The sequence below is a fragment of the Pectinophora gossypiella genome, chromosome 2, assembly GCF_024362695.1.
Source record: "Pectinophora gossypiella chromosome 2, ilPecGoss1.1, whole genome shotgun sequence".
NCBI classification, from domain to species: Eukaryota; Metazoa; Arthropoda; class Insecta; order Lepidoptera; family Gelechiidae; genus Pectinophora; species Pectinophora gossypiella.
The window spans coordinates 2973883-3000971 of record NC_065405.1 but is presented as its reverse complement, the minus strand read 5'-3'; the positions used below and the strand labels follow the sequence as shown (position 1 = coordinate 3000971).

General features: G+C 38.5%; 1 protein-coding gene across 3 annotated transcripts in view; it reads left to right on the top strand.

The window, feature by feature from the left end:
* LOC126371936 (solute carrier organic anion transporter family member 74D-like) overlaps window positions 1-25176 on the top strand; it is a 49491-nt gene extending 24315 nt beyond the window's left edge. For all 3 annotated transcript variants that reach the window (XM_050017411.1, XM_050017402.1, XM_050017393.1), the window contains exons 3-11: window positions 4483-4623; window positions 10598-10732; window positions 11595-11759; window positions 12947-13072; window positions 14117-14253; window positions 15226-15362; window positions 16312-16514; window positions 16895-17071; window positions 18445-25176. In XM_050017411.1, the coding sequence (XP_049873368.1) occupies window positions 4483-4623; window positions 10598-10732; window positions 11595-11759; window positions 12947-13072; window positions 14117-14253; window positions 15226-15362; window positions 16312-16514; window positions 16895-17071; window positions 18445-18587 (1364 nt within the window). In that variant the 3' untranslated portion in view covers window positions 18588-25176. The remainder of the gene's footprint in view (window positions 1-4482; window positions 4624-10597; window positions 10733-11594; window positions 11760-12946; window positions 13073-14116; window positions 14254-15225; window positions 15363-16311; window positions 16515-16894; window positions 17072-18444) is intronic.
* Window positions 25177-27089: the final 1913 nt, after the last annotated feature.

The window sequence follows — 27089 nt, the reverse complement described above, 5'->3', positions numbered from 1 at the left end:
TAGCAGGCTTATATAATATTGATACTGCATTTAAAACGGAAGTGGTAAGAAAACGGAAAGGAAAGATATAGAATAATGCTAATTTGAAACTTGTTAACAAAGGTATATTTAAATCACACGTTAAGAAGTCGATGCAAAATCTTGTTAATGCGATGACAGTATGTTGGTCTGTGATGTTAGATATAGCGGTGAGAGTGAAAAACAAAGTGTTATGGTAATGAATGTCGTGAGCTATGATTAGAAAACAGATTGAGCCATAAAACTAAGTTAAATTTAATCGTTGGAAAGTGCAGTAAATTAATAAGTAGGCACATTCATCTCTATTAACTTTTATTTCTGTCAAAATGTCATCTTTCGTTAAACGATGTTTCAGAGTATCTATGATAAAGGCAAAGGCCGTCGACGACGGTGATACCAGTTTTTAGTGTTCATTATTTTTTATCTCTCTTGTTCATTTATTACTTGATTAACGTCTGTTTGGTATCCAGAGATATTAAATTATGTATGTAGTGCAATGTCATCTTGCATCAGCTGTTAATCGCGAATTCATCAGCACAATTAGTGCCAATCTGTGCTAATGATTGCTGACCCGAATAATGGTATCGCATGCGATCGGTTTGTCGTTTCTCGATTTGGGTCGATGTTGTCCAGAACAGTAGATTTTAAAGTTTTAAATGAAATGTTCTGATGCTCTTTTGCATTGGTCACTTGGATTCTTTTCCTCACCTCTTTCGTGATTGTTTTCTATGATCGCTGCCAAATAGTTAATCATTGTGTTGAAATCTTCAACGTCTTGATCTTTTAAATACTTCGAATTTCTAGGATATCTTCCCTCGTAAGATTTTATATTTAATTCTGCATACCTAGGGTTCATTGACAGATAAAATTTACAATTGGCAAATAATTTCACTTGATGCTAAGTTAAATGCTTGTATGAAATGCTATTCTAATCTCGTTGAAGAAATGTGTCGTTCGGATGCGTTGCGTTACGAGGATGCAATTGCTATTTCAGTGGATGTTCGGTGCAAGTGTGTCAGTGGGCCGGGACGTCTCGAGACGGCCATTTCAGCTTGTTCTCGGCATTAGGTCCGGTAGGTATCTTCCTCAGCCCTAATTTTGTCTTTATGACTTGTCACATGAGCGGCTTGCGGCTTTTGTAATGTTCTGGACTGTCTGCGTTGTTTCTGCACTAAAGAACTTATTTATTTATCTAATCTTCATTAGTTGTTTTGTTAGGGTAACTAACTAGATATTTTTGCGTCTGTTCTCGTTTACATACTACCTCGTTTAACTAACGTGTTCGTTTATTTACATGGGTATGTTTGAATCAAAAGATTTGTACTTTACTTTTTATATAAATAACACAAGCTCATGGCGATATTCCCAATTGGGCTAGTCAGAGGTAAATTGAGTACCTGACTTACTTTTCAGTCAAGTTTATGCCAAATCTTTATCTTATTCTGATTCAACACTGGTCATTAGATGTTCTAAATTTTTGTCGGTCAATAGGTTTGTTAATTTGTCCAGATGTTTGGGTATTTCCATATTTGGTTTTATTTGTACTGCGTCACTGCTGGCCTATTGCACTACAAGTTTGATGGTGATAATTTGGTGGTCGTAAATTGAGCAACAGCATTGTTAACTATTTAGTTGTCCTTGTTTTATCACTTTAAGATCTTTAGATAAAGTCAACCGTTTTGTTGTTCAAGTTACTCTAAGTCTGCCACTTGACTTCGAGTTCAACTTTCTACGTCTGCATCGATATATCAAGCGCTTGTCGTTAAGTGCAAATCAATTGCTTGTACTTCACTTGCCCCTATAGTTATCTCATACCACATCTCGTTCGGTTCGTTAACCCTGAAAAACGAAAAGCGAATCGCCGGCGTCGTACCACTTGGCCATTGATTTACAATGCTAGAGTAACATTGTACGCGAGTTACGTCACGGCCCACGTTGCATGTGCACTTATGCAACTTTTTTGCAGTCGGCTCGCGTTACGCTGCAATCATTTGCGGTTGTTGCCGCAGGTCAGTTTTCTTGCAACATAATTACAGATTAGATTACAAAAAGGCTAGATACTGTCACTTTATCAATCTACATGCACGAGGATATCGTACTACGTAGGTGCATAATTAATTGATTATTTGTCTTCGATAAGACTTTGCGCATCATGTAATATTTTATATTTTGTATATTATTTATTGTCAGTATTTAGATGGTCAACGGTATTATCGTTCAGCGGTGTTGTTATTATAACTATTGGAATCGTCGTATTAAAGTTTCCTTCTTCCGGTGATATAAATATTATAATGTTTATTTCAACACTTCCAGTCGATGGCATTTCTATATCTTCATTGTTTCATCGAGGACGTCATATATAGTTTGGACAGGTGTGTTCTATCAATTCACACATCGTCTATTCATATGTTCGCGGTGTGGCGAATTAGTCATACTTCCAAAAAATTCGTAGGGGCAATGACCATTGGCTTGCATATCTAGACGATCTACTTATTTGTGGTCGGAAAGATGACTTTCAATTAAGCGAGTTAAACTGCTAATTCTAGATAATTTCGATTTCCCGGAATAGAGACAGGATTATAATAAATTCTGAGATGTCGATAAAAAAGTCGTGTTGTTTTAAAATTCTCTTACAATTTTCGAAAATAAGGGTAAGGTAATGTTTCTAGTCGTTTGGTTTTGAAGATAACTTTATATTCGATTTTTTATATCTAGGTGCTATCTTGTGGCACGTGTCATGACGTATCGTTTGATATAGTTTTTGCAGTGTGCACATGTTTGTGCAGTGTATCAGCAGCGTAAACGACCTTATTTGCTTTAGCGGACGTAACAAGGTTATCAGCGGCCCTGCATTCATATCGCCCTGTTTGATTATATTCATACAAAGAGGGTTTCATCTAAAATAGAGCATGTGTCACTTTGCCCTAATTAAACTAAATGATACTGGTTTGTTGCGGATGTCTACGGTGTATAACTGTTTCACCTGCGCCTGCGGACGAGGCCGGTGTGTAAAACAAGCTTCGCAAAAAATGGCTGGTCCCCGTTGGTGTTCCGTTCCGACTCAAACAATCTCAGAACGAATTACGAATACTAAGTAACTTTAATGGCGCAATTCGTCATTTTTTGACAATTGTTGAACGTTAATTCGAGGCAGCACTCGGCTGCTGTTAATGATGCATCGGAACCGGTACTGGCGTGCGGAACATTAAAAACTTGCAGGGGGACTCGACCAGCGCCCGTTTTGAAAAACGATCCTGACGAGACCATTATTTATTACAAAAGTGTATGATGATAATAGGATGTTGTATTTTATTTTTCCATCGACGTCGAGCACGCGAATCGAACACACGCCGTTTTTTGGCAACCCATGAGGCCGATTTCTGAGAAAGATTACATTTGGGACCTAAGTACCTGATTGTTTCTCGGTCAATCACCTCAAAGTGGTCCTTTGTTACGTTATTACAGGTTTAAATTTAAATTCGTATCTGGGACAGTACTGTGCATCGGTGAAATGCGTAAAGCATAATTCTGCTTAAAGGATGACGTTTAAAAGAAACTTGTATATTTTCAACGTTTCTGCAATTCATTCGCCGCTCCAATACTCAATTCCTTCTTATTCGCACTACTATACTCCAATGCTCGAGAGTATAGAAAGCGACAAAGATGACTGTTGACAGTCAATCCCTCAATCCATCCGCGGTTGAATGCCCTTCAATTAGCGTCCAGCTTTAGCCCTGAGATAAACTGCGGTCCACGAGTCCAGACATTTGCATAATGGCGTCTCCGCCTCCGTGATTACACCCGCTAATACTCCCGCATCATTACCCGTCTGCTACATAAGTAATGTTTCCGCGAATAAAAGAAACTCTTCAGGTGGTCTCATCATTTTTGGAGTAGAGCGAAGAACTGGTAGCGTTAAATTCAGCAAATCCTCTTGTGGTGTCTTCGTAGCTTTCATGGGCGATATAAGTAGTTTAGTGACCTTTGAGTAGACGTTACTACTTTAGATTTTCCTCATATCCTCGACCTGTTTACATGGCATCAGACTCTTATGAGACCATATCACCTTACACTGTATGTCTAGTGCGTTGCGTGCAATATAAATGCAGATGTGATTGGCATTGTGTTCGATAACGTAATCGGGACTAATCGCGTTTACATCGCGTGATGGTTACAACCGTGAAATGTGATGTGATCTGTGGAACATGAAGTTGGAGCCATCACGCAGAGAAAATATTTCGCTCATGAATTTGAATTTAGTTGTGAAGTGAAGTAATGCAGACTAATAAAAATCTTATCTAAACAAATGTTTGTAAGCAGTAGGTATGATAATATTTTCTTCAATAACGTCGATGATATTTGGAAAACTACCCATACATTAATGTTCTTATTGTTATTGTACTCGTACGGTTTTCCTTGTAATTGAACCTGTGTTAATGCAATTGTTTGTTTCTTTGTCCTCAGCCATTACAATCGGGATTAGGGTGATCGGACCGGCGTTAGGGTTCCTGCTCGGCGCGCTCTGCACGAGGGTCTATGTGGATCCTCTCTTCGACCCTGGATACGAGTACAGTGATCCACGATGGGTCGGTGCCTGGTGGCTGGGTAAGTAGTTATATCATCAAGTTTTGAAAAACTTGTTTATAACTCTGCGATTGGATTGGTTTCCAAGATGACAGACGGACTTGGTTATGCGTTAGTTAGTAGTTTTTTTCATATCAAAGAAGGACGTAACATAAAATCGTAAAGATAAAATCTTTAAGTAGATTTTAATAAAACATAATTGCCTTAAAAGTAGGACTGATATCTACCCCCTTATTTGGTTTATCCTTGTAAATAGTCAATGACTAATGTGTTTCCGTCTATTACGACTGCTTTGGCGATTACTGTATCCTGAATTACAATCTAATGATAATACATTTACATCACTTCCAATTATGAGATTCAGTGACGTGTTAAATTCAAACAAATTCGTGATTGAATCCTTAACACATGAACGAACTTTGGATTTATTCGAAACTTTTACATCGTTAAGGAAATGTAAGATTTCAATACTTAAATTTACTTTTTCATATCATTCTTGGAAGATTCACGTTTCAAAATTAATCGAATTCTCGAAGTCATAAGTCAATCGCCTTTATACATTCCTTATGTGGAGGGACCTTAAACTTGTATGGAGCGGTTACAAATGAGTATGCATGCATGCATATGCCTTTCCAATTAACCTGTCCACGTACAATGTTGCATTATCGCATAACGCACTCCGTTACACGCTAACGCATTTGGTAAATGGTCTTTGGTAGTGGTTTGGAAACAGGCGAGTCTGCTGTTTAACGATCAGCTTCAAACAGTTGTTTAAATTAGTTAAACATTTTAAGGAAACTTATAGAAAGAATATACGGGTCCAACCGAAAAACATGAAATTGACCAATATAGTAACATAATTAAGTTATCAAAAAGTCCATTAGTATGTTACAGTCGTCTAAAAATACACATATCCTGAATATAATTAGCTGTTGAAGATTTTTCCTGCCTCTAAAATTCAAGTTATATCTGGTGTTTCCTGTAGACATTCTATTCTTAATTTTGTCCATTATTTGGTTTATATATGTAGGTAGAATAGACTCTCTTTCTGTTTCTCATGTTCTTCGATGGTTTTCCCATCACTGCCCTTTCATCAATCATCGTTTACCTTCATAAACATTGTTTTTTATCTATCTGCTTTTGCTGATGAAATCAATTTTACCAAGCGGTTGCACTATGTCGTCACACATGTTGCATCCTGAAGTGACAGCATTGTAGGATAGGACGAAAATATAATATTGTCTTTCAATAAGTGTTCTTTAAAGATCTTACATTGAAAATAAACGTGTTTTATTTTAATAACGTTTGAATTCGCTGTTTCTGCGGCTGTACCGTGAGATTATCCCAGCCCGTGTAAAACAGAATGCAATGAATAAATGATCCCCCGCGCATGATTTAATGCATTTCATTAGCAGTTTTATTGACTTAACATATTATTGCAATCGCAACTGCTTGTATATTCAATACTCTCGCATGTCAAACTTATAAGAAACTTTCATTAAAATCTGTTAAGTTGCTGTTAGGTTGCGTATTTTACTTTCCGAATATAGAAGTAGGATGTTTAGAGTACTTTTCGTAGGAGCCAAAATTAGACCGGTCGACGACTTTTGCACCAATTTCGCCTATCGTCAATCACTAGACCTTAGCATTCCGGTGCCCTGTCATCTACCGTTACAGAAACCTGGCACGCAGATTCGCGCGCAAAATCTACGAAGAAAGCGTGTGCGTGACCGAAGTACCAATCGAATCGTGCTGGCCCTAAATGCACTCTTACAGTCCTTCAAAATTTACACTCTCCTGTTACCTAGGGCTAAGGTGCACATTCGACTGGAAACAGTTTTAACGAGTGATTATAAAGTATCGGTAGAAAACTGCCGCACGCGTGCCTCGACTGCGAATAAAGAGAATTCGCAAATACGCAATCGTTTCTGCGTATTTCCTTATTGTTCTGACATAAGTTCATGAATGGAGCTCTGAATTTTGATGAGTCTTTCAACGGATCTTTTTGTTGGCGGATTTCTGCCTTTCACACTGTTTTTGTTGCATTTAAATTCCATATGCTCCTTTTCACGGCCTCATTTTGTGTAGAGCTTCGTCTTTACCTATTTGTCTTTTTGGAGTAAGTGTAAATGATGTAGGTTGACTTAATTAATTTTAATTATTCTCTCCTCATCAAACTTATCACTTAAAATTATAATTTTATTGAATTCCTTTTCTTGTTTTGTCATTTATACCCTATTTGTTGTGTTACTACAGATTTTGGTATTTGTAGTTTTTTACCTCGAGTATCAATTCTTCAAAACCTACCCAACTCTCAACTATAAAGTCTAAGATGTTTTTTAATTGAGTATTGGGTGCGTGCACATTACTTTGTGATTAAATGTATCTGATCGTTTCTGAGAAGAACTATGGAGGATTTTTTGCCACGTGGCAATTTAGTGCAGCCTTTTGTTAAAGTTAAATTACTTTATTACGAGTAGGTATTTCGCGCTTGCCTATATAGACCTGTTTTAATGCCGTGCACATTATTGTTAGTAGGTATGCTTTTTTGAAAGCGTGTAAAATTTTAATAATTTTAAAAGTTTATTGCTGGAATAGTTGATTATTCTAATATTTTCGAAACGGCATCGTGTGGCACAGGTGTGCTCGTGTAGAGCTGGCTAGTATCAGTCGCTAAGGCGGAGCTGCAATTTCCACTCGGCTTTCGCTTTTTCTCAGCGGGTGGCCGTCACGCTGCGCCCGCGCACGCCACGCGTTACATAACGCACCTTACATCACGCGGCGTCACCACTACTAAAATAAGCGCTCTATGTACCGGTCACGGCCAAGGTTGTCCGTCGCCGGCAATTCGGTGCCCGTAATGAGGATTTAGTGGGTGGATCGTGGACACGCCACTGCCACCTCACTTTTACTTTTAAACCGGTCGCGTGTATATCTGACCTTCGAGGTTCATCTTCACTCCGGCTGTATGTGCCATCAATTTTGGAAATTCAATTATTATAATTATATCTTTGGATTATAACGCGACAGTGATAAGTCGCACACGTTGGCCGAGTAAACAATATATATCGCATAGTAGCTAGGTAGGTACCTGTGGTGTCTAGCGAACGCCCTTGACTGAGCGACGACCGGGCGACCTTGTAACAGCGCAAATGTTCTGTTTGGATCTATTCGATTGTTTTGACTCACACCTCGGGTTCTGCTGATATCGGTTTGTGATAAACAACACCCGTTTCTTCCCTTTGATATGTCTGAGTTTAAATAATGAATAAATCCTTTAGCATTTAAATTATGGCACATAAATCAAGAGTGTGTGTTGCTGAGAAATGATGAGTGGGGACGCATGACGGTTTTATTGCTCGCAATTTAAAGTAAAAGGAACCCCGGTGACTCTGTGTGTCGTGATTTGCTCAATTTATAGCATATTTTCGTGTGATTCGTCACGCTCTAGGGCGCCATGAACACTCACGAAATACAATCCTTCCTGTCGAATGCTCTGCCTGCTAATGTTATAATCCGATATACGAGGATCTACCTACAAGACCAAGATAAGAAGCCATTCTGAAACATATTCGAGATTTTATTATAAAGTAAACGGGCAAAGTTACAACAGATATTTTATATTTCTGCTGATGCCTAAAATAGATTGAAGCCTGTCGTGTTATAGGCATCAGTTACCACCTTAGTGTTACAACAATTATGATAAAGATACATTCTTGATGACGGAATTCGATTTTATGAGTTTGAATTCATGTTTGGATTGTAGATAATTGATATCCCGTGGATTTATGCCCGGTTAATGGCAATAGACTCCCTCCCTATTATATGGGACTCACACGTAGCTAGCGAGAAGTGGGTGTATTTATTAACCCCCGACGCAAAAACGACGGGGTGTTATAAGTCTGACGTGTCTGTGTAAATGTCTGTCTGTGGCATCGTAGCTCTCAAACGGATGATCCGATTTTAATGCGGCTTTTTTTGTTTGAAAGGTATATCTGTCGAGAGTGTTCTTAGCTATGTTTGGTGGAAATCTGTTCAGGTCTTCAAGGTCATCAGGTCGTTTGTTAAGTGTGATAGAAATGTTACACGCTCAGTTTGCTTGCAAGCATATGTGGGATAAGTTATTTCTTGCTTTTTATAGGATTAGCATTTTTAACCTTTTGTCATAATAATTGAGTACTTTTTTTTTTGGTCGGGGGTTTTTAAAATTTTTATTTTAATGTTATGAGGCGTCATGTTATGTCACAATTGATTTCCATGGGTATTGGGTATAATTGGAATGTTCCATACACGCGTGTACGCACATACGTATGGTCCATCTTGGCAACCACCTCTGTTTACTTGTTAGCGATTTTTTTTCACCCATGTCGATGATTCCGATGTTAGGTATTTGCGAAAACAATCGCACTGTTTAAGTTTTTGGTTAGTCAGATAGTAACCGGTACATAAACTCAACCGAAAATGTTTGTTTTTAATCTTATGCTGTTTATAGTGCCAGTGTTAATGAATGGATATAGGTACCTAGATGTATTTATAGATTTGTGGTATACACACAATGGTTTTATGTGAATTATAAATGAAGATAGACTGGTGGTTTCGATGTTGTGAATTAGAATAAACAAATGTTAAATAAAAGTGTATAATAGTTGTATAATTAAATAAAAAAGAGCAGCATACAATTTGGACTTATGAACAGTACAATACAAGACAAATGTACTTTATTGCACCAAAATAAAAGAAAATATTTACAAAAGAGACTTAACTAGGTACATGGCAAATGTTTTTTTCCTCCAGACAACCATAAGGCAAGAAAATCATCATCATCAGTATTATGCTGTCTTTCACAGGGTCCGCTTACCTAACCTGAAGCTTTGACAGGTCCGGTTTTTTACAGAAGCGACTGTCTGTCAGACCTTCGAACCCGCGAAGGGAAAACCAGCCCATACAGTTTAGGCATAAGGAATAATACTGCGTAGTTTAGGTCACATACCTCCGAAACGTATTTCTCGGTATGTGGGTTTGCTCGCGATGTTTTCCTTTACCACTGAGCACGTGATAATCATTTATGATCCAAACATGAATTTGAAAAACGATTTTGAAAATCATAGGTTTAGTCTCGTAAGCAATATGCGGTGTTATTTCTACGTAGCAATCTCTTTCAGGCTAACTGCTACAATAATAACAAGACAATAACTCGAGATGATTGGGTGTGAATTAGGTATTCATGAGAGTGTAATCAATCTCATTTAAATTAGATTGGCCGAGCGAAGTGCTAACAAGAGAATATGTGGAAAGTTTTTGTGTAGTCTACATATTCTAGATTTAAAGATATTTTAAATAACTATTAATTAAAAAATGCTAGAGGGTTAATATATTTAAAAGACTTGGATGTTGGTTAGTAAGTAAGGAGTTTTCTAACATGAATATTTTTTTTCCTTTTGCCCATTAGAGGGTCAGGCTAAGATCGTAAGACCATGCTGCCTAGTCTTCAGTATATTTTCTTTTATGTTTAATTTCAATATGTAAAGTCTTCCGTAATTAACATGAATAAATATTTTAATAACAATATTTTTTATTTTGATTAATAATGGCCCCGATTTCTGCAGACACATCCTAATTTTATTTCAAGTTATACCCGTCGTTTTCTTATCCGCCGAAAAGAAAAGAGACGGAGGATTTACAACAGTTAATTTAAAATGAATGAGCGAATTAATAATCCGGGCGAATAAAATAGACATTTCGCTGATTTGCAACCCGTTTGATGTGTGCTGCCAACTTAATTATGTCTGGTTACTGGCCAATATAAAATTATAATAAAAAAAAACTACTACCTACCCGCAATGGAGCAGTGTAGTATGCTCCATACCCCTTCCGGTTGAGGGGATGCCTGTGCCCAGCAGTGAGTCGTATATAGGCTGTTTATGTCATGTTACCAACTGAATAAATATATTCTGAGTTTTCAAAGTGGTTGATGTCAATATTGTTATGTTGGCAGGTATGGTATTCATCGCGGGGTTCATCGTGTTGCTGTCGGCGCTGATGTTCTTCTTCCCGCGGCAGATCAAGCCGGAGCTGCTGCCGCCGCCGCCCAAGAAGACTCAGGACAAGAACGATCCCCCATTCTTCAAAGGTCATACCACTTTATCATGGTTAAATTCGTAATACCTACCGCTGCTTCATAAGCGCACCTCTGATGATGAATGTATTCTGGTGGACCTCTAGCTAGGACATCGCCAATTGGTCGGTATACTGCGGAACTAACGCTATCAGCCGATTAATTCTTTCAAATATAAGCCTTTCAGACGATTGAGCTATGTACAAATTCACGTGGAGGAAGTCGCTATCATTATATGAACCAAAGAACATGCGTTTAGCTCGTGGCCTTAGCCAAGTTGCAAACTGAATGTGATATAATTATATGGGATTCACGACACCTTACGTCTATCGCATAATATAACGTGGATAGGTAGCCAATATATGCAAACAATGTATTTCTCTCTTTCAAATTATGTATTATAAACGGCCTCCGTGGTACAGTGGTTTGAGCGTACGGGTCACGATCCGGAGGTCCCGGGTTCAAATCCCGGTGGGGACATACCACAAAAATCACTTTGTGATCTCTAGTTTGGTTAGGAAATTACAGGCTGATCTGGTGATCAGCAATCTGGCGATTGTCCGAAAGTTAGATGATCCGTGTTTCAGGCACGTTAAGCCTTTGGTCCCGGTTACTACTTACTAATGCAAGTTAGTAGTCATGTCAGGGGCCTTTGGCGGCTCAATAGCAACCCTGACACCAGGGTTGATGGAGTAATCCACCTCACAACCCACACGATAGAAGAAGATCATGTCTTATACCCTCAGTGATTATCTCTCATCTCTCATGATAAAGAGATGATTTAAAGTTATATACTTATTGTTATGTTATCCTACATTCAAAATAAACGATTATTTCTTACGAGCAGTATCCCAAAAGCATCTATTACCAATTCCAGATTTCTTCGCGACAATCAAGCGCCAGCTGACCAATGATATCCTCATGTGGCGCACGGCGAGCTCCGTGCTCCACCTGATGCCCATCAGTGGGGTGTACAGCTTCCTGCCCAAGTATCTGGAGAAGCAGTTCCGGTTGCCCACGCATGATGCCAACCTAGTCTCCGGTGAGGTACTAGCGATGAGGGTGTGAGGATACCGATAGATGAATAGAATAGAAATAGTTTCTTAGAAAAGGACGCCACACCCAGAAACGAGACAAAAACATCATTTAAAATGTTCACAAAAGAATTACAAGAAAGCAAAACGGATGTTCGTTGAAATGATCATAAGGTGGTGATGGACGTCCTGAGATAAAACGGCCTCACTCAGCACAAGTCGCGGCCAAACCACGACGCTGGTATTATATGGACCCTGTTGATAGGCTATCAAATATTGTATTGAAAATCATAGGAGCTGCAGGCACACTCAGGACACTTCATACAAACAACCTCGTTTTACACAGACACTACACATTGACATTATCGTACACGCGCATCTGTGTGTGTGACGTCTGACGCCTAAACTCAAGTCTAAACTATGTTCGAGGGGGGTGAGGTAAACCTAGATCAGAGGCAGGTGGGGAGCGGAGAGTTGCCATTCTATATGTAGTATTATTCCTTATTCTATGCTGAAGGTCTGCGCGACAGCCGCGCCGCGCCTTCCAGACCTTCGACCAATAGACGCAGCGAATGCTATCTACGTAGACAGACGTTGTATGGCTATTGGTCGAAGCCCTTGGTATAATTGGGTCGTGTACTAGGTTTAAGATAAATTATGAAATTCTGATTACTAAATAAAGACACATCTAAAACTAACGAAAAACATTTTCTTTTTTCTATTAAACTTATTTATGAATTTTAATCAAGAAAAACGTAATAATAAGTCCGACATTTTGTCACGTTTTTCTATGACGTCACAGAGTGCTTTTTCATACAAATTCCATAGTAATTTCGTGTTTTGACGTTTAGTAAAAAGTAACTGATTTGACTAGTTGGAAACTAGCCTATTCGCGCCGCGCGCGTCACGGTTGCCGTGTCGCGATGGATGGACGAGAATGGTCTTTTATATCTTGGCCTCTCTTGCTATGGTGTACTTACCATGTCACATTCACTTGTTTGACAAGCATCAGCACATAATTCTGAGTTATTTCAAGTGGAATTTCCTACATACATTTGCGATGGAAAATTCCACTTGATGTTAACTCTGAAGCTGAATCATCCCCCTCAGTATTCAGTACGGTGTCACTATCCTGTAGATTCTCTGAACCGACAGCGTGTGCTGCAAGTTCTAACATCGACACTTCTGATTCCAGGTCTGGGTGGTATCCTGGTGATGGGATTAGGCATCATAACGTCGGGCGTGGTGATCGTCAAGCTGGTGCCCACTGCGAGGCAGGTAGCAGCCTGGACCGCCGCTACCGCTGCAATCTATAGTGCTGGTATTACTACTATTTCTTTAATTCGCACTAATCATCATCACCAGCCCATTAACGTCCCCACTGCTGGGACACGGGCCTACCCTATGGATGGATAGGGAGATCGGGCCTTAAACCATCACGCGGGCCCAGTGCGCATTGATGGTTATTAACGACTGCTAATGCAGCCGGGACCAACGGCTTAACGTGCCTTCCGAAGCACGGAGGAGCTAGAGATGAAAACTTTTTTTTTGTGGTCACCCATCCTATGACCGGCCTTTGCGAAAGTTGCTTAACTTCAACAATCGCAGACCGAGCGCGTTTACCGCTGCGCCATCGAGCTCCTCTATTTTGCACTAATATTTGCTATTAATCATAAGGCCGTCTATTACTCTTATTCCCTCTATTCTACTCTTATTGGTACTCTTTCTATTTCTCTTTTGTTTCGTATTCCCTGTACGTGCATAAAGTATTTGTTATGTTATTATCTTAATTATTTATTTAACATTTAACGGCCTCCGTCCGGTCGTTTGAGCATTGGGCTCACGACCCGGAGGTCCTAGGTTCGATTCCCGCTGGGGACACGACTAAAAATAACTTCTTCTTTGAAGGTTTGGGCAGGAGTCAGGACAGCGCAGAACCACAGAAGGGAAACTAGTATAGGCTATATTAATTATTTACTTTTTTACATTGTCTTTTTTTGTTTAGGGCATTGCAAGTTAGATCATCTGATTGTCCGAAAAAGTGAGATGATTTCGTTTTTCGGAAGGCACGTTAAGCCGTTGGTCCCGGGCGACTGGCGCAAACGTCTCCACTAACACTGGAGCAACGTGGTGGAGTATGCTCCATACCCCCTCCGGTTGATTTAGGGGAGTTTTGTGTCCAGCAGTGGGACGTATATAGGCTGTTTATGTTATACATTGTCTTACGTTTACGCGGTTATTATCATAATAATAATAGTGTCGAAATATCGGGAGTCTCATAATCCCTGATTTAAACGCGGCAAGGACTCATTATTATGTGTTTTAATTATTGTTTATGTTATGTTCTTTTGTATGCGTGTTCCAGGCATGGTGATCTTAATGTTCGTGAGTTGCCCGGAGGAGAGTTTCCGTCTCCTGAGCACTCCGGGGAACAACGCGACACTCGCCTGCAGTCAGATGTGCAACTGTGACGAAGGCCCATACACGCCTGTATGTGGACAGGTAATAATAATAATAATATAATATATCGTTTATTTCAGATTTAAAAATCCATACATTAAAAAAGATACCACAAACAATTAAAATAGTAAAAATCAAATTCAAATTACAAAATTAACAATTTAAAATTAAAAATCAATAAATAAAAACGAAGTGGTTCTATGCGGTATGGCGGCCTATCCACACCTTAAGAAAAGGCGAGTCCCACCGGTCCACCAACGCCCTCAGGATGCCGTTAGGGCTGTCGCGCGTCCTCGCTAGAAAGGAAGCAATATGCTATACTTATTTGTTATCCTAATCAATAGGCTAGTTTCCAACTAGTCAAACATGAAATTACTATGGAATTTGTATGAAAAAGCAACCTGTGACGTTATACGTATTATAGGTAAGTCGTTAGTCCTCTACTATTGCGTTATATTTTTTTTAAAGAACGTCTATGGCCCGAGGTTTGTCTTGCAGCTTCTTTTCCCCGGCTATACAGGTTGTGAGAAGCTGCAGTAGTTTTAGGCGGATGAGACGTTCGTTATGTAAAAATTGTCGATTCATAGTGTAACTATGTTACCTACTGAATAAAGATATTTTTGAATTTGAATTTATCCTGAACATTCCTATGCCAATCTCATCCACATTCTGCCACTAATTTCTATAATAATATATAAAATAAAAAACGGCCCTCCAAGCCGCTTGTCTATACCGGACATTAAGGTAGTCTTTAGTCAAATCGGATACTTTTTTAATAAACGTCAAAACACGAAATTATTATGGAATTTGCATGAAAAAGCAACCTGTGACGTCGTAGAAAAAGTTGAAAAATTGTCGTACTCATTATTTTTTACATTATTCTTGATTAAAATTCATGAATAAATTAAATAGAAAAAAGAAAACGTCTGTATTTAGTAATCAGAATTTCATGATTTATCTTTGACCTAGGAAAGTACCCAATTATTACATGAACCTTTGTATTGTTTATTCCAGGACTCGTTCACGTACCTGTCCCCGTGCCAGGCGGGCTGTGAGAGCAGCGAGCAGCTGGACAACAGCACTTGGCTCTACTACAACTGTTCGTGTATCGACGCCAACATACTCACTGATGGCGCTAAGGCTATCGAAGCGTTAGTATTACCACACCTATCAAACATTCACACCAGCTGCAGGCACACACATGACACTTCATACAAACATCCTCGTTTTATAGACACTACACATTGATGTTAACGTCCACGCGCATCTGTGTCTGACGTCTTCGAAGAACGTCGATTGAAGACTAAAGTAACACAAGTGAGGTAAACCTAGCTCGGACGCTGGAGGGGAGCGGAGAGTTGCCGTTCTGTACGTAGTATTATTCTTTATTCTATGGTCTGTGCAGGGACCGTAGTATATTATTCGTCACTAGATGTCGCTAACCGTATGAGATACATTATAGAAATAAACGCCATCTAGTGACAGCGTCTCATATCATTACGAACACTTTTCTAGTGGATATTAATTACAAAAAATGTTAGATGGCGTTGCAAAGTATAAAAACGCTTTTAGTTGTCAGCACCGTCTAGTCTAGACTTTCAAGAAGAATTAAGAAGATATATTTATTAGACTGTTGACGGAAGCGCTCCTAGCGGATAAATGTACGCAACCTAAAAGAAACATAAACCTAACCTAACCCCCTAACGTAATAAAGTATTTTATCTATCTATATAAATCCCGCTAGAACAACAGCGGCATCTAGCTCTAATACGGAATTTTCAATTATTTCCGGGTTACGCGTCGCAGTATGGCGATTGAGCTCTTTAGTAACAAACCGAGACACACCGTATTGTGGTTTAACAGTGGTTTACCTAACTATGTGATACTTTAATGATATAAATAAATATATTTATAATAAAAAAAGCAACATACAAATTACTAAAATCACAAAATAAAATTTCGCATATTGTCTTTCGAGATTCGAGCTTTGGGACGCATATCCAAGTTAGCAGGACAAATCTCGCAAATGGTATCCCGATTACTGTTTATAACACCTCTCTGCGTAGCGTCGGGGGTTAAGTATGAGTTGTTTGGCTCCAGTGTGAAGCGCTACGACGCGTCGTGGAACGCGAGCCACGGGCCGCTGCTGGCGGGCGGGCGCGGCGTGGCCGTGAGCGGCGAGTGCGGCGCGGCGTGCGGCCGGATATACGCCTTCATCGCCATCTTCGCCACGCTCATGTTCGTGCACGCCAGCGGGGAGGTGGGCGCCGTGCTGCTCATCATACGCTGCACTGACAAACACGGTGAGACACTCTTACGCCCGTATTGATAAACTAATCTCAACTTCGAGTGTGAACTAATAAGAAAACCAGATACGGTCGATCCTATGACAAGCCCTCGCTAGCTCTTTGATAACGTAAGTGTTACCACTGTGTTACCATTAAATTGGTATCTCTAACATTCCAAGGACGTAAATTTTATTATTGAAAATTAAGTGAATTACTGACTAATGTACTTGTCACATGTATAAAAAAAGTAAATATAAAAACATTCGTTGTGGGTAATTATTTTTTACGAAATGGCAACTCAGGGTGGGATGACGTCAGCTGGGCTAACCTTGAAATGTCAGCTGTCACTTTGGAGCATACCTAGTTTTCTTATAGCTTGGCGTGTATGATTGCAGACAAAGCGATGGCGATGGGCGTGATACAGTTCGCTATAGGCGTGTTCGGGAACGTGCCGTGCCCCATCGTGTTCGGCGCCGCCATCGACGCGGCGTGCCGCCTGCGGGACGTGGCCTGCGGCGTCACCGGCGCCTGCGCCTCTTACGACAACGACAGCCTGAGACACTTCTTCTTAGGTATTTTTCATTTTTTTATTTAATTTATTGGTTTACTTACAGCCATCTTACACAGTATTTTCTTAGGGTCTTCTTCTTCTTATCGTGTGGGTTGTGAGGTGGAATACCAACCTCATCAACCCTGGTGTCAGGGTTATAATTGAGCCGCCAAAGGCCCCTGACATGGCTCACGTAACGATTACTCACTTACATCAGTAAATAGTAACCGGGACCAACGGCTTAACGTGTCTTCCGAAGCACGGATCATCTTACTTTCGGACAATCAGGTGATCAGCCTGTAATGTCCTAACCAAACTAGGGATCACAAAGTGATTTTTCTGATATGCCCCACCGGGATTCGAACCCGGGGCCTCCGGATCGTGAGTCCAACGCTCAACCACTGGACCACAGAGGCCGACCCCGACCCCCCGACGACGAGGCCGTCTCTACTGTATACAAAGCTAAGTGTAGAGACTAATTATAAATAAACACAGCATGCAAAATAACAAAGACAAGATTAATAAGTAGGTAGGTAGGTACAAATACATAACCTAAATATAAAGACAGATTTATTTTCGCTTAATCTAAAACTTAAACATTACAAAAAATATTTCTAAATCTACGAATACTGTCGACATTGACATTGATTACATCGCTGTGGTTATTTAACAAACTGCTTAACCTGGGTACTGTAGGTAAATGCATGCGTATAATACAATTAACGTCAACGGCACCTAGAGCTTGATGCCAAGCGCGATGAATTAGTAATATACGATCGGCGATCAGTAATATATAGTTAGCGACATCATAACGAATACTGAGGGAGATGATTCGGATCATGATTCTGTGTTAATATCAGTTGGAATTTGTGTTTTTGTGGGTTTTTATTTTAATTTAAGTAAAACACTCAAATTTTCATGAATTTTCCAACCGAAAATTTCACTTTTCGTTACCATGATGTCACTAGCACTCATACGTATTTGTACGGGGTGTAAGTGACATCGTAATGAATACGGAGAGGGATGACTCAGGGACGGAAAATTCCACTTGATATAAACTTAGAATCATGGTCTGAATCACCCCTCAAACTTTTCGTTACGATGTCACTAACACTCTGTATATTATCAGCAGCCAATCAGCTCGCGACACCAAACACTTCAGGACCCCGATACCGACCCCGCCGGCGTGGTCGACGACTTCCCTCAATCAGCGCTTATCGCTATCGACCCATTAGGGTCGATTAATTCTTTAACATACAAAAGCAAAACATATAATAATTAAGTACTTTATCAAGCTAAAGTAGCTCGCGTCTTAAAGTTTACATAATCAAAAAATATTATACTTAAACATACAATATTTCTCGTATACTTAACCTCTTTATTTCTTCATTATAGGGTTGTCGGCAGCGCTAATGTTCTTAGCGTTCATAATGGACATGTTGGTGTGGAGCAAGGCGGGTCGCATCGACATGAACCCTGGTGACCCAGCGCCCGACCACGCCCCTCTGCGGCCCAAACCTAATGACACGCAACTCTGACACACACTCTACGAGACACACTTGTAAACGCAAGTACACCAGGAACTAAAGTCAGAAGAGAACTCACAAATTACACTAGGAACTAAAGTCAGAGGAGAACTGAAATGCAAGTGGATTTGGAACTGACAAGGAACTCGCTTAGAAATTATAGAAGATGGTTGGTAAATAGGATAGAACTATTAAGAAGTTCAAAAATCATAGAGAATAGTTGAAAATACCATGCAAAATTAGAAGAAAAAAAAGAAAAAGAGACATACAAGGGAACTGATAAAATAAGCAAAAATATTGACATTGTTAGTAAAGAACCGTTTTGAAGAAAGAACCACCAAAAATTATAAAAGAACTAAGAACGTGTAAAAGTAACTTTACAGCTAAGAAAAGAATCGATAGTAAATAAATTTAGGGTGTCATTTTTATAAGACGAATTCTAGAAAAGTAGTCTAAATTAGAAGAGAAAACAAAAAAGAATTATGGGAAAATAAAAAAAAATTGCGTTGTTTTTGTTAGTATAAGAAAATAATGTGACAAGCGTGATGGATTTGTAGGTAAGTGGTTCTTTGGAATTTATTTCTGAATAAATAATAATTGATGTGAAATTATGATAAACAAAGGAAGTAATCCATATGGCACTAATTTGTTAGTACGAATTTTTAGGCGATGTGTCTGTAGTTGTGGTTTTTAGGAAAGATAAGGAAGGTGTTAGGGAATAATTATAGGGTTGTTCTCGTGATCTAAATAGTCCTCTTCGAATAAACGTATGTAGTTCCGAAGTTTCCGCATTGAATTGTGTGATTTATGTGCTGTTAATTTTAAGGAACAGCGTGGAACATCTCCACGATACGATAAAACGATCGAGAAATGAAATAGTGGAATTGTGAATCAAATAAACTATAATTTTAAAGGCAGCTTTACAACATATTTTTCGATAAATAAAATATTTTTCTCGACACTTAAAACACCAACCAGTGAGAATAATGTATTTAAATGAACGACAAATTCTGACTGACGAACAATTATTATGAACAATATTATACATATTTAATTGCATTTTTAGATATTTATGCATTTTCATACTATAAGTTTACGTGCTCAATTTTATAAAGCAAATGAAATAAAGTGTACATAGTATATTAAAATATTAAATTAGTCATAAACATACAATACGTAAATAATATTTTGGGCATAATAAATGAAATAAATAATAAAATAATTGAAATAAATAGATACATCTGGGATCAAATATTAGCGAATGACTTTAAAATATACCAAATCGCGTAATAATATTGTCCACGAATTTTTTTTAATAATGTAAATATATCAATAGGTTTGGAATAGGGATATATTTTGTGTAAAACAATATTGAAGGCCAGTTGGTCGTAAGACGGAGTCCCGTACATTAGTTTATTTAATATACATCACAGTTTTTACTAAAATGATCACATTCAGGGGCTGAGTCATTATAGAGTGCTTGACCACTATTTGTCATCATACATTAAGTCGGAATGGATACGTATACAGTAGTAACTCTCCGCCCCGAACTAATTTGGATCGGGCGCCGCGCTCGGTTTACCTCACCCCCTCTGGGCCTTACTGTCTAAATGCCGTAAGCCGGCGGGGCTTGTCTGTCTCATTCTCACTTACGCGACAAGAAAGAGACATTTATATAGTGTCCGGGGTTTGACAATAGATAAACACTTCTCGCTATTTAAAAGTCTTTCAATTTTTAAATTTATTTATCTTTTCTCTATTTTTTTATAGACAAAAGCTTTTCATAGATCTATATTTTTATTTTATTTTTAATACGAAACGGTCGATTTTGATACAATGTGTGATGATAAAACAGTGGACATGTCACTTAACATTTTTCGATCGCGATTTACATGGCTAGTGATTAGACGTTTATATTAGTTTAGTGCAAGTTTTTTTTTTACAAATTATCAATTAAAAACCTATGTAAATATTATTATTAATCACGTAATCACATAATAAATTAGTCCAATAAGCAATTTCTTCTATTTTTAGATTTAATTGTCTGTTTTACGTTATGAAATATTCTTTATAAATCAATTATACCTTTTATCTGTAAGTTGAGCTTGGTTAGTAGTGCAGTGGGCCATTACTTGTGAACAAAAAAGTAATTTAAAATTCGTTAAAAGTTCCTCTCTTGTGAACATTAGCATCTTTTTCAGCATAAAGTGATATATATGCAGTGTGATAGCTCTAAAGATGACTCGGCTTATTTCATATAAGTTACGTCATGTTCGTGACGTTTCGGAGTGAGTTTCAGAACACCAGAAGTCAATATCATCCTAGAATCGGTTGTCTTTTTGAAAATTCCCTGTTAGAACATACATAAGTTCAAGTGGAGAAAGCATAAAGCATAGGAAAAAGACAAAGGATTTTAGAATATTTTTGTGGTGGCACTAATAATAATTGACGTCCGGTGCTCTGACACTTACCCTGTGGCGTTAGTTGTTATATAAATACATAAGATCACGCCTATTTCCCGTTGGGGTAGGCAGAGACCACGGAATTGCACCACGATCCTGACACGCCAGTTTCTCTTTCACTTTTCTCTTTTTTCCTTAGTTGCTATACTGTTTATATTGATACTTCGTCTATGGTCCACTGCACTATTAGGCGTATTCTCTTTATAGTTATTTCTAAATCAAGGCTGGGTCGCGTGTAAAAGTAGAGATTGTAGTATTAGTCGTTTGCACACGGTACAATGTGGGTACGGTCAGAAATGATGGGATATTTCGATTATTTCTCCTAGATCTGTGATGTTGTATCATGTTTTTTTTATAAAGTAACATTTTCTATATTGAATTCGTTGCCTTATAGTGAAATGAAAACCACGTAAGCGCATATTAGAAAATTACATTGTTATGTCATTCTCATCGACAAAAAAACTTAATTTCGGGTAAAAAGTGACACCACAAAATTTGTTACCTAATTGTAATTAATTGGGTTTTTGCGAGATTTCATATTCCGAATGTGATTATTTAAAAAGGCGGTTACGTGTTTTTCACTTTAAAACGACGATATGTTTAACCTGTCCACCTACTTAATTTTAAAATCTTTTCTAAGCTCGAAAAATATATCGTTTTAGCATGTGCAATATGATGATTTTGGTCGTTGCAATATTTTTAATATTACTTGAGAATTATCTCTTCGGTGTTCAAATGTCTCCATAATACCTCTATACTCTGTTCACTGCCACCAAACAACAATATATAACGTACAATGAAATATTAAGTACAATATAAGATTCTAACTGAAGAAAGAAAACCATATTGCCTCTATCGTTCCTCGGCCTTTAACTGCGAGTGCGAGCGAGAGAGATATATTTTCCTTCCTTTCGCTTTTGAATATTCCTATTCAAAGACAATTATAACGAAGTAACAACGAGAATAGTGCTCTAGCTAGTTGGCGGACCAAAATTAAACGAATACGATTCCTAATATAACTAACGGTGCATTAATTATGTGCAATTGCTTAGAAAAATGTAGCTAATTTTATATATTCTTTAGTAGGGTTGAATTAAATCTTTTTACACCTATTTTTTTTGGTAATTTTCGTAAGGAAATGTAAACAAATCGAATGAATTTGGAAATATTGTGTCTCTCTCTGACGTATAGTTTAAATGAATAGGTTAGAGGGAGAGAAATAACAATTTTCAGTTACGATTGGTTTGTAAATACGAAAATTACGAACGTGTGTGGTCAATGGTTCTCCCTTTTATTGTATACTGTATGTATTGCTTAAGTTAAATAATAATGAATTCAGGGTCGTTGGCAGGACATCAGCCCAGCGGCATGGGAACCGCGCGCGGATCTATATATATCGAGGGCTTCGAAGGCCTCGCTATCATTCGCGCCACGGGGGGAGGGGACGTTATAAATGTCTTATTGATCAAAAAGTACATCACATTTTAGATGTATATCTTACCAAAGTAGAGTTAACACATTTTTGATGGTAGAGTTAACATGAAAACTCTTAACAATTCACTGTCGATTATTATTATTATTAATAGCCCTCAATGACCCACTGCAGGGCAAAGGCCTCTCTTCCCTTCTTCCACTCCTCGATTTATTTTTAATTTTAATATAAATTGTAGAGGGTAAAAGTTTCTGATCTCCCTGGCTACGACCCTGAGTTGGTGCATTAGGAATTGTCGTCTTCTTTTCTATTTATAACGGCCATTTTATCTATAAATCACTTTTAATATAATTTTAGAGTGTAAACTTATTTTAACAATCGTCTCAGTGCTAGGGTCTAGCTAATTTGTTATTTGTTGCTATAGTTGTTCTAAGCAGATAGGTAGACTGTTTAGCTGTCGATGCCGGATTTTTTTATCGTGGAGATTAGATTAGACCTCATATAAAAGTCGACACAACTCACATAACGTCGCACTATACGTGCCACTGCTGCACAGGTCTTCCCCTAAGTCAGCCGGGGCACATAGAACATGACAGATGTTATATATAGAAAGTTCGCGACAAATACTTCAGGATCTCAAAACTGACCCCAGCGGCGTTCAAATGCAATTCGAAGTTCGCGCGCAACCTATTTTTTACCCGGTGAGAACCCTCAGCGCTCCCCATTTGTCAAGTCTGCGGTCACGAGCATTAATATGTATACACTTTGGTACCATGTCACATTAACATTTTTGACAAATTGAACTGTAAGTCTCACTAACTGTCAAATATGTTAGTGCGACAGAGTCCTAAAATGGGTACATTATATTGCTCAGGACTGTACATAAGTCATGTAAAAACGCACACGTCTTTGAACATTTTAGTTTATCGGGATCAAACAATATCTATATGCCTTGTTTTAACTTTTTTTTTATAAAACAAAAGCTCTGGCGTCGTCGTTCAGCTAAAACAGTCTCTTTATATTTAAGTTTGAAATGGAACGTAATATCTTTGAAATAGTGAACACAATTACTAGTCTACGTGTAGTTGTAATGAATAATACCTCTGGATGTTAGGTTAAAATTGTTGTTGAATAAGTGCCACAATACATAATATTACTATAATACTTTACGCGACTTTTATTGTGTTAGTAACGTTTATTTAAGCAGTGTTGTCGTTCTAGAGGGAAAGATGCTCTGTTGTAGATTTTCACTTACGCTTTATTTCTAAATTAAACAACGTATTTGGTGATGTTTCTGGCAGACTAAGCTTAAAAACCTAAACATAGTGCTGTTCTTTGCTTACGACGAGTACAAGACAGATGGAGCGAGTTTTAGTATTGTAAAACTAAGCTAAAATTAAGTTGGTGTCTGCAGTAATCTGCAGCATTGGTGCCGATACTCGAACTCAATTTTAACTAATTTCAATTTGACGCGACCAAAAGTAGCTCTATCTCGTTTTTTTTACCTATTGTAAGTGAAGGACGGCACTAGTTCAAGCCCTGTCAAAACTAAAATTAGGTTATGTTTGTGTCTGCCAAAATAGGCACCACTGTTATTGCTTATGTTATTGTTACTGGGCACAGATCGCGAAGCAAATTACCAATTTCCGCTTCTTCATTCCGGTCTGTAGTAAAGAGACATTATAATGACATATTTCCTTATTGGGAATTAAAATATCTGAGGGCCTTGCCAAAAAACCAACGTTTCAACCTACAATCGTTCTACCCATCCGAATTGAATGAACACCTTGCGTCAAGGATGATAAGTCGTCAGGCGTTTCGATTCGAGCGAGTCATACGTTATCGAATTATAGGAACGTTGCATTGGCAAGGTCGCTTGATTTGACGTTAAAAGCGCCGTTTTGATAAAAGCTAGTAATTAGACATTATTCATAAATTCGATGGAATATCTGTAGAAAAAAAAGTTTTTATCCCCGAAATCAACCCTCAACAGGATGAAAAGAAGGGGGTGGAAAAGAATAAAAGAACGTGTCGCGCGCGATAATCGAAGTCCACGACAAAACAGTACCTAATGAAGTAATAACATATAGTCGTATTCGCAAGTCGTCACAATGTCTTTTCCCCTAGAACTTCATCAATATATCTAAAAAGCTAGAACAGTGATGTATCTCGTAATTCAACTTTAATTTTTAAATTTTCTTCCTGTTATATCTACTGTTACTAAACCTCAATGATGGCGGAGTTCATTACCAATTTACAGTTTTATGTTGTGTGCCGATTCTGATAGACGCATGCATCGTTTTATTTTAGTTCGAGAATTCTAAGAATATCTCTGTCCCTTTCTTACGCTCACCATAAGAGGAGACGGCTGTGTTTTTAGAGCTGGCAAACTAAAATAAAAGAAAACGTCGGCCAAAATCGGCGCCATACTGGTAAATTAAATGGAAATGCCAAAATATTCATATTTAAGTTATTTTGTCTTTAGAAAAATATTGATGCTGTATTATTTCTGCCAGGAATTGTATTTTCTACTTCACTTACAATTACAACTTGTCTATGGTACTGTAGTTTTATAAAAATGTCCGTCTGTTTATTCCTTCTTACTCTTAGCGATGCGATGACCTAATATTAGGTGCAGTACAGATTGTTGCTGTGACGTTGGTCACGTATTTTTTAATTATTTGTAAATAAAAACTTTATTGAAATACATATGCATTTTATTTCTTTCAAAACTATTACGTATGTACGGTCACGAGGATTAATATGTATATACTTTGGTACCATGTCACATTAACTTTTTTGACAAATTGAACTGTAAGTCTCACTAAATGTCAAATATGTTAGTGCGACAGAGTCCTAAAGTGGGTACATTATATTGCTAATGACTGTACATACTTGAGCGAGCGAATGAGTACAATATAGAGCAATGTCATCATCATCATCTGCCCATTAACGTCCCCACTGCTGGGGCACAGGCCTTCTCTATGGATGGATAGGGAGAACAGACCTTAAACCATCCCGCGGGCCCAGTGCGGATTGATGGTTATTAACGACTGCTAATGCAGCCGGGACCAACGGCTTAACGTGCCTTCCGAAGCACGGAGGAGCTCGAGATGATTCTTTTTTTGTGGTCACCTATCCTTATGACCGGCCTTTGCGAAAGTTGCTTAACTTCAACAATCGCAGACTGAGCGCGTGAACCGCTGCGCCACCGAGCTCCTCGAGTGGACTGTCGAGCAATGTAAAACGTCCTAATTTAGGCATAAAACTCCTTTGAGGGACTTTTCATGTCACGTTCTCTAATAAAAATATAGATGACGCTATAGGTGGCCTGGAAAGTAGGTACCTTATCAGCTGGATGGAGCTTGGGATATAGACTACCACACCACGCTTCCTTGTTGGTCAGAGAGTCACCCAGGGCATAGATTAAGGAATAATACTACGTATAGAACGGCAACTCTCCGCTACCCACCAGCGTCTTGAGGTTTACCTCGCATATCGGACATAGTTTAGTCTCGTATGGCGTCAGTCGTCACACACACTGTGTAGTGCCTGTGTAAAACGAGTTGTTTTGTATGAAGTCTCCGGGGTTTAGAGACATAGAATAAAGAACAGGAACTCTCTGCCATGCACCAATTTCGTATCCAGCGCGAACCTAGATTTACGTCACCTCTAGTTTTTGAAGGGCCGTAAGCCGTTTCATTATAGTCGGCTACACGGCTTATCACCTAACGTTGGTCTGACAGAAAGCTCTGTGAAGCTTAGATGTCTTCTATCGTATCGGTAGTGAGGTGGATTACCAACCTCCCAAGCCTGGATGTGAGCTTACGTTATGTAAATACATTCATACGGTCACGCAGATAACTCTTTTTTTGCTTCGAAAATTTGAAAAATGCACCTCTGTTAACAGGCGCAATGCTATCTTTTGAAAAAATCTGTGTCGATCGTGATTCGGGTCCTCATCCTGTATACGCGAATTTTTCGGTCTATGTCGTCTAAGTCTGTTTCATGTAAGCTCTTCTTGGTCTTCCCTTCTTCTCTTTCCTTGTAGCTTCCCTTCTATGATGTTTTTAATAAATTCGTCGTGTCTTATAAGGAAGTGAAGGAATTGGTCTTGATAGATAAGAATGGAGAATGCTACACCGACAAGAGCGTGGCTTTTAAATTAGTGATAATGTTGTCTAAGTATTCAATCAAAAAATAAATACAAAATCTCCCCACACAGCTACAATGTTTCTCGCGAATCGCTGTAAAAATGGCGAATGACCATGACCAGCCAGACGCAGCTATTTTTTGTCTCCTCGTTTTTGGTATTTTACCATCACCATCATCCATTGTTGTTTTAAACCGTGTCGGTCAGATCAGCACGTCGGTAGTAGAATATTCGGCTGTTTTAGGCTGTTTAAGCTTGATTTACACATGATCAGGAAATCGGACGCAGAGCGAGGGATTTTATACGCAGTTTCAAACATCATTAGAGCCCATAATATATGAGAACATTATGTATGTACTGACGAAAAATGCACCCGTTATTATGTGTTTTAATTATGATAGTAACTGCGTAAACATAAAACAATCTAATAATAACACCACATTAAATTAAATTGTCTTAAGGGGCCT